The sequence below is a fragment of the Haemaphysalis longicornis genome, unplaced genomic scaffold (assembly GCF_048455015.1).
Source record: "Haemaphysalis longicornis isolate Haplotype H1 unplaced genomic scaffold, Haemaphysalis longicornis Haplotype H1 scaffold_2, whole genome shotgun sequence".
In the NCBI taxonomy this organism is placed as follows: Eukaryota; Metazoa; Arthropoda; class Arachnida; order Ixodida; family Ixodidae; genus Haemaphysalis; species Haemaphysalis longicornis.
This window is the reverse complement of record NW_027526295.1, coordinates 43,271,499-43,279,225: the sequence shown is the minus strand read 5'-3', so window position 1 is coordinate 43,279,225 and position 7,727 is coordinate 43,271,499. Positions and strand designations below refer to the sequence as shown.

Here is a 7,727-nt window from a genome sequence, read left to right as displayed (position 1 = left end):
TGAAGACTGCCCCAGTCGAAAAATGCAATAGGCACCATAACACTTTATTAATTTCTGCGTACTTTGTAAAGAAATATACATTGCAAATGATTTAGTTTAGAAGTGCAGCATCACATGCCGTCTCCTGACGGAGACAATGAGCTTAGCACAGGATAAAAGCGAAATACGTCTTTACGGACCTATATTCGGAGACCGAAGAGGCAGCAGGACAGCTTTGCGCAGAACTCAGTGTGCAGGGAATCATTACAAGCCAAATACATGCTGGCTAAACACTCCGGCACACGGAGGAATACACCTACCATCTTTGACTCTCTGTTGTCAGCACGAGAGGAAAAATTGACGACGCCTCCGCATTTGCTTTACCTTTCTTACGTCACCTAAAGGCGTCGAGTGAACGAGCAAGGTTTAAAAACGAAGCTCTACGAGCCAGTTAAGAAATGCTACCATTTCGACAACTTTACCTGTGAAGATGAACTTTGGCGTCGATAGTGAAACAGCGTGGGCTTCTATAAGTACCGAGTGGATTTCCTGGAATTCACTGAGAGGACACATTGCGATATGTGGGGCGTTCTGCAAACAGCCATCATACTCCGCGCGACGGGGCGCGTCGGGACGGGGGTCCTAACAAACAACCGCCCGCTGCAGGATCGTTGTGAATACAGTCCTTTCCAATCCAGTCCAGTGCAGTCCAGACTTGGTGTGCCGATTTGGTGTTTGTAAACGGTACTCAGCGTGTGAAAATGTGACTTCGTTCGACGGTGTCCGACAGCCGTCTGTCTCGACTCGGCATGCTTCAGCTGCATCGTGAAAATAATGCGATAGCCAAAAAGCTTTCACAGAGATAAGCACTTCGTGATGTGAGCACCTGTAGACGCATTGTGCTTATATTTATGAATTAGTGACTGGAAGAATATTGATTGATTGATCGATTTTAACGCGCTGACGCTTAGCACACGATGAGGCGCGCCGTAGTGGAGGGCTCCGGTTTAATTTTGACCACCTGCGGATCTCGACGGACGCCGAAATCTCTTACACACGTTTTTTTTTCTTTTTGCTGTTCGCCTTCATCAGAAAATCGGCCGCCGCGCTCGGGAAGCGAAGCGAATACCAATTTTTCGCAATGTTGCCTCACATCATTTATTTCACATGGTCATCTGATCGGTGCGAGATAAATTTTTTAAACCAGTATTTCGATCAACCTGTCAGTAAAATGTTGCCTTTACGAAAGGCAAGGGTTTGTTCTTGTGATGTATAAGCTGTAATAAACATTTTATAAATTAATTTCGAAATTTTCAATTTTTCAAAACACGAACTAGCTTTCTTCGTTATATCCCTTAGAAAATGCGGCATTTCGCAGATAATATATTTATCCCCCCTCCTACGGCCGTGAAACGGGTTCGCCCCTCTCAAGAAAAATCATTCCGGTGCACATGTGTCTTGTGTATGCTTTATTACGAGCAGTTGGCCGCGCCCTGCTCTCTTATCATTTTAGAGCTGAGCGCGTTTCCACATTTCGTCTTGAGCCGCCCCCGGCAACCTTGTTTGATAGGGAGAGTGCTTGGCGCTCTACTCACTAGCCTACACTTTTCTTCTTTGATGGGCAACGTTCTCGACCTAATTCGACTTTTAGGGAAGGATTCGGGTTAAGCGATAAAGCTTGCACGGTATTCCATTCACCCACGCTAGTCTGTGAGTCTTGTTTGTTCAGCGCTTCTGCGCCCCTTGTGTCCTTGGAGGGATGTTGCGGAGCGCGACGCCGCTAGAATAAACCTTGTTTACTGAAATAACCCTCCATCGTTCTTGGCTACGTGAGAACAAAATTAAGGGCGATAATCGCTTATTGCGTTTCCGGCAAAGCCTACACGAGCAAATCCTTCAAAGTTTATGGGAATGTGAAGGCCTAAAGAATGCTTGGCCGCGTATTATTCCGGTGTATGGGACTATACGCCTCGAGCGCGGCCTGTAGGGGCGCCACTGAAATCTCTCTAGCGGCCCGTTTCGAAAGCAGGCGCGGGAGTCCCCGGCCCGCTCCCCCCAGCTGCCGTTGCTTTTGGGGCTCGTTCAAGACAGCGATTTACCGTTTGTCCGCGTTCGAAATACCGAATAACGTGGAGCAGGCACTCTGTTTGCAAGCGTGGTGTGTTCACGAGAGTATAAACGTTTATGGCGCGATCTTAGTGAGATCTATATGAGCGCCCGGCGTGTGTCACAGGACGGCGTCCCGGAGCCAGCATTTGCATGCAGCTGATTGCAATTCCGCTGCCCTGAAATTTAGTGGCAGCGTCTTCGTAAGCAGTGTTTCCTCCAATGGTCATGTTGCGGCCATACACACTATGATGTAAATCGACTCTGTGCACTTACAAAATCCAGCGGAGCACTCATACCTGACAGCACGCAAGTTACGCCTGCCAATATCACATATCAGATATTGATCAGTAGCATGAACAAGCCAATGCGGCATAAATTTCACAAACATTGTACCAAGGAAGTACGATGGATAATGCAAAATTACACTCCGGAGTCAGCACACGACGAGAAATTTAATGCTGGGTCGTCTTGTCCCGAGGTGAGCGCTCGCAAAGATTCATCTTTTACATTTATCCTCCACGAGAAGCGCGAAGATGGGCTTATAGAGTAATCCGCGTCCGTGACCAAACTCTTCTTCGAAACATCGTCATATGACACAGGGAGACTGCAGAATCTAGCATAAACCAAATCAGAGACCCTTATCAGATACGATACTCTTCCAACGAGCCCGTGCGTACGAGATTTCGGCGCACGTCAAGGATCTCCAGGTGGTCAAAATTAATCCGGAGCCCTCCACTACGGCGTGTCTCATCGTCTCCGTTGCGTCGGCGCGTTAAACCCTGCAATCAATCAGTCAACTCTTCCAATGACACCTCGTATCGCTTGTGAACTGCCTACCCTGTATTCTTCAAAAAATGCGTCCGCCGAGTGATCAGCCGTTCGTTGAAGGCGAAAAACAAACGAAAAGTGAACACGCAGCTTGTGGGTGTGATTACTAAAACGTTCATTCATTGATTTTGCTCCGCATTTTTAAACAACGATAGTTGAGCGTCCTCCTTCCCCCCCCCCCCCCATATCGAGCGAAATATGAGTGCATTTCGCACATACTTGGTCTGGAAAATACTACCTTGCTCAAACAAACGTCTTTAGCATTTCAGAAGCTGCACTCGGTTTTTTTTTTCATTCCCGTAGGACTATTCTATTTATTCCTTACTTGCAGACCATTCATTTTCCCATGGTTTCATTAACATATACCTCGGTTCTTACTATAAGGCATGAGTGGGCACATATCTGACAATGCACAGCCTTTGAGTGTACTTTACATTTTCGCGTGGCTTATATTCCCATAAAAGGCACAAGTTTTTGTCAGCTATTGGGTTATCACATCCACGAAACATATTTTTCTACGACGTACATATTCGAAGCAAAGCCGCATTTGTTGTCTGCGCTGCAAATCGAACCAACCTCTTAAAGTGGCAATATCAGGTCTAAACGAGGCGACAATAAATAGAATTCACTTGTGCTGACGTGTTCGAAGGTGACAGCGGTGATATGCTGCTGCCGTCGCCGACGCCCGCAAGAGCCGCCAAGAAGCGCGCAGAACCGCCTCCCCGGGTAGCTCTTGTTTGCGTTAGAGCGCTCTACCAAGACGCAGCTGTTTGTTTTAAGTGCCCTAAACGTGCAGTTAGCTTACAGACGTCACCATAACAAGTTGTTTAGTGCGCGGAAAGGCAAAGGGAAGCGAAGGAGAACCAAAACACCACATGACCACCTATCAGCCACGCAGCGCTAATCCCGCAAACGCCGCGGAGAAGCGGCGGCAGGCGGCGCAGCGATCGCGAATCTCGAGGCGTATTGACGGCTAACGTGCGTTACATGGGCAACTTCAGTACGATTTTTGCGGTTCTACGTAATACAGCGAAGTGCACTCACGTAGAAGCACAATTATAGCTACTTAGAAGACAGAGAGAGAGAGATAAAACTTAACTGAGTGACCCAATAGTTTCTTAGAGGGTCGGCTGAATGACTTCCATTGCGAACCAGCGCGATTCAGCAAGAAGATGCTCTGCCGTGGTACTACTTCAATATGCACCTGTCCTACACTGTAACTAGTGCAAGGTCGAATCCTGTAAGTAATTTTTCGAAAAGAAAAGCAATCGTTTGGTTTAGGCACATGGGCAGTACCAAATGAAGTGTGTGGAAGCAGGAAAAAATTAGCAGGGGAAGGGGTTGATGCGCGTGAGCTCCCCTTCGCCCAGTCTGCTGTACGCTGAGCTGGAATTAATGGGGCGACACCTGCAAGGATAATAAGCTGTGCACCTGATTGTTGGTATTTGTCTTTTTATATTTTTGTACTCTTATTGATATTTTTGTGCGTGCCGATCAGTTTGAGTTGTCGGGATCTGTCACATATGTTTGCGTTTTTTAATACAGTTGCAGGTGCTCCGTCCTGTGTGTTTTTGTATTTTCTTTTCTGGGGCGCCGTCTTTTTGCGTGCATGTTTTCCGTAGTCCTCAATCTCTAAGCTTGGTCAGGTGAAGGAAAGAAATACTAAAAGCCGCCTACCACACAAACTAATAAATAATTTTCTTACTAAGAAAATAGGAATCTTTAACGCACATTTTTCTTTCTATTTCAGGTTCATACATCCCGTTTTTCAAGTTGGACGAAAATATCCCGAGGACCATGCGCGACGAATTCTGGGAAGACTGCAGAATCACGCTGCTCGAACCGTACCCAATGACAGCTGATGGCATCAGCCAGCCCTACAACGTGCTTGTGGCGCACTCCAGGAAGGCGCCGAGTGTCCCTTAGGGTCTGCATGAGCTCAATAATGACTTTTTGCTTTCGACAAGCAATACCTGACACGTTGCTCCCAATAAAGGAGCAAACGACTGCGGGGGTGGCGAACCTAAAATACAGGTGCTGGGCTTAACTACAGGCTTCTTTTACTGACAGGCAACTCCGTCATACTTTGCACGGTATGCCATGCATGAGGATAGGTTTTTTATTGAGCATTGCCAACTACTCCTAGAAATTGAAAAGCACACTGGTATGGCTTTCCAGGCAGGCTCTTGCAATGCATTTCTCCTTAACCTAAAAGGTCTCGTAGTATTGCGACTACAACAGCTACCCGCAATCCTGGGTTTCAGCTTCCTCGACTGTAATATTTCATTAAGGGTGGCGATTAAATCTAGCATCTCTTGGCATTTGTTACATTCGAATTATCACGCTCCATGAGAGGCTCATTGTCAACAAAAATTATTCATTGACAAATCTTGAATAATGCTTAGGCATGTGATTCCGTCTATCATGAACTTGACGCTGGTATCTATGCGCATGTTTGGTTCCTGATTTAAATAACGGCAACACGGCACTTCCCGTGCACCCCTCGCATAAAGTTCCTAGCATGCTTTGCGCCCTTACTGTTTCAAGAGTCACGTTTTAGTTCTCTCGCACATGCGCTGGCCGGTTGTGGTTTGTTTTGTTGGTAATTAGTATCCACAGTTTGTACCCGCCAACGTCAATTTACCCTGCTTTGCCTCATGCTATTCGTTCTGCGCTCACGCTACCCTTCGTTTTACAATAGGACGCCAGGGGTGCACGAATCGATGAAACAAATATTTGCTGACATGGGACGTGTATTCCGGAATAATGGGAGTTTTACTGTTCTTCAGGAAGATACCCGCAACGCGCATTTCTAGCCCACGCCTTCTTATACCGTACCAACCATGGTTTGCACCGTTACCGTTTCAACAGTCACGTTTCATCGCTCTGGAACAGGCGTTGGCTCATCGTGGATCTTTTGTTGTTCATTATACCCGCAATTTGTACACGTCAAAGTCAGTTTACCCTCTTCTTCCGCCTACTACTAGTCCGCCACTCGCACTAGTCTTCATTTTACACTAGGATGGCAGGTGTGTAGCAATTGATAACGCAAATGTTTATCTACATGGGAAAGTCTCGTGCGACCGACCGCAAAAAACCAAATCTCAACCGCGCAAAGTGTACAGTTTTGAGAAGGGTGATTACAGTATGATTAGTGATAGCTTGATTAGTCATAGATGAGCAGTATGATGGTTTCATTGAAGCCTCATTAACTTTTAGTGTAGAGGAACTATGGGAGCGGTTCAAAACTATATTCCTATCACTTATAGACGAACACATTCCATCAAAAATTTTGTCTGGTACACAACGTAAAAATAACCCTGGTTCACGCGTAAGATTAAGCTTTTGCTCAACAAGAAAACACGTATCTTCAAGAGATACGTCGGCGAGAGGAACGAAGAAATTTTCAAAAGCGTCGAAATAATTTCCTACGAAATGACGACGAAAATGAAGTGTGCCAAAGATGAAGTTTATTCTTCCTTAAGTGAAAAATTTAGACGGAGTCGTAAAGAACTATGGAAGTTTGTAAAACAAAGCGGAAAGGAGAAAGAAACTATACATCGTTTGTGTACCGATCAAGTATTTATAATTAATGACGTCGATAAAGCCAGTCACTTTAACCAATACTTTCAATCAGTCTTTTCTACCCCCCTAATGGGTGCACCAAGTGCAGGAAGTTCCCAGTGCCATCTACCGCCCATGCCAGATGTAGATGTAAGATATAATGGAGTATTAAAACTTCTTGAAGAACTGAAACCTTATTGTGCCCCGGTCCTAACGCGATACCCTGTCTAGTTTTGACAAAAACTGCGCAGCCACGGTGTCTAAATTTCTTGTGATTTTCAGATTATCTATGTCTACATGTCAGTTGCCCTCACAGTGAAAATCTGCTAACGTCGTACGCATTCATAAAAACGGACTCCGTTGCCCGGCGCCCAATTACAGACCCATATCGTTGACGAGCGTGTGTTGCAAAATCCTTGAGCACAATATTTACTCGAACATATTCCATCATTTGCAGGCAAATAATTTCTGTATGAACTACCGGCATGGTTTCCTAGCTTGGCATTCATGCACAACCCGATTAGTCGAATTCTCTAATGACATTTTTTTCTTCATTTGATTCAGGTACTCAAGCAGACAGTGATCAGTGTGGCCCCCTAGGGATGGCGGATGCTTCCCTATCTTTTCTGATAGAATTGTCATGGCGAGAAATAAAAAAAATACTAGAGAAATAATTGAAGCCGCGGAAATAGTAAACTTATAAGAAAACTGCGTTAGCATGCCCTGTGTTACCCTCTCCAGAAAAGAGAGATATTTTTTGGACCCAAACGTAGTGCGGCGCGTGTTTGTGGCGCAAGTGGTTTCGGCTAAGGGACGAGGAGTATTGGTTATACAAGACACAACCCTGTTAGTCTTGCTTTTTCTTGTATTTTGTGACTGTGGAGGCATACATGTGCCCGAACGTCGAAAAACACACTGTTGTAAGTCAACGCCGTGTTATAGCTCCCCTATACTGTGTGTGTGTCCAATTTCACGCCGTTCTCCTCCTTCAAAATGGTGTTTTAGGATTGACGCCCTGGCAACATATTTGGAAGTAACGTGGGGCCGGTGTTTCCCACTGATAAGTCGACGCTGCTCTGCCCGCCCCGCCGCCATCCCGGACCGTAATTTTTCCTTGAGCTGTGCCTTCGCGCGGCAGCTCGATGCTTGCGTGCTCTGCTGAGTAATAACAATATAAAAAAAAACAGAAAGGCCTGCCACTTGTGTTTACATTACTCTACGCAGAGTTTACGTACAAATATTTTCTG

At 45.8% G+C, this 7,727-nt stretch overlaps 1 protein-coding gene and 1 long non-coding RNA gene across 4 annotated transcripts in view; one reads left to right on the top strand and one right to left on the bottom strand.

Annotated features, from left to right (window-relative positions):
- LOC144168850 (juvenile hormone acid O-methyltransferase-like) overlaps nucleotides 1-7,074 on the top strand; it is an 89,477-nt gene extending 82,403 nt beyond the window's left edge. For all 3 annotated transcript variants that reach the window (XM_077697837.1, XM_077697839.1, XM_077697838.1), the window contains exon 4: nucleotides 4,667-7,074. In XM_077697837.1, coding sequence (XP_077553963.1) covers nucleotides 4,667-4,842 — 176 coding nt within the window. In that variant the 3' untranslated portion in view covers nucleotides 4,843-7,074. The remainder of the gene's footprint in view (nucleotides 1-4,666) is intronic.
- LOC144168852 (uncharacterized) overlaps nucleotides 1-7,727 on the bottom strand; it is a 223,233-nt gene that overhangs the window by 205,918 nt on the left and 9,588 nt on the right. The window lies entirely within an intron of this gene.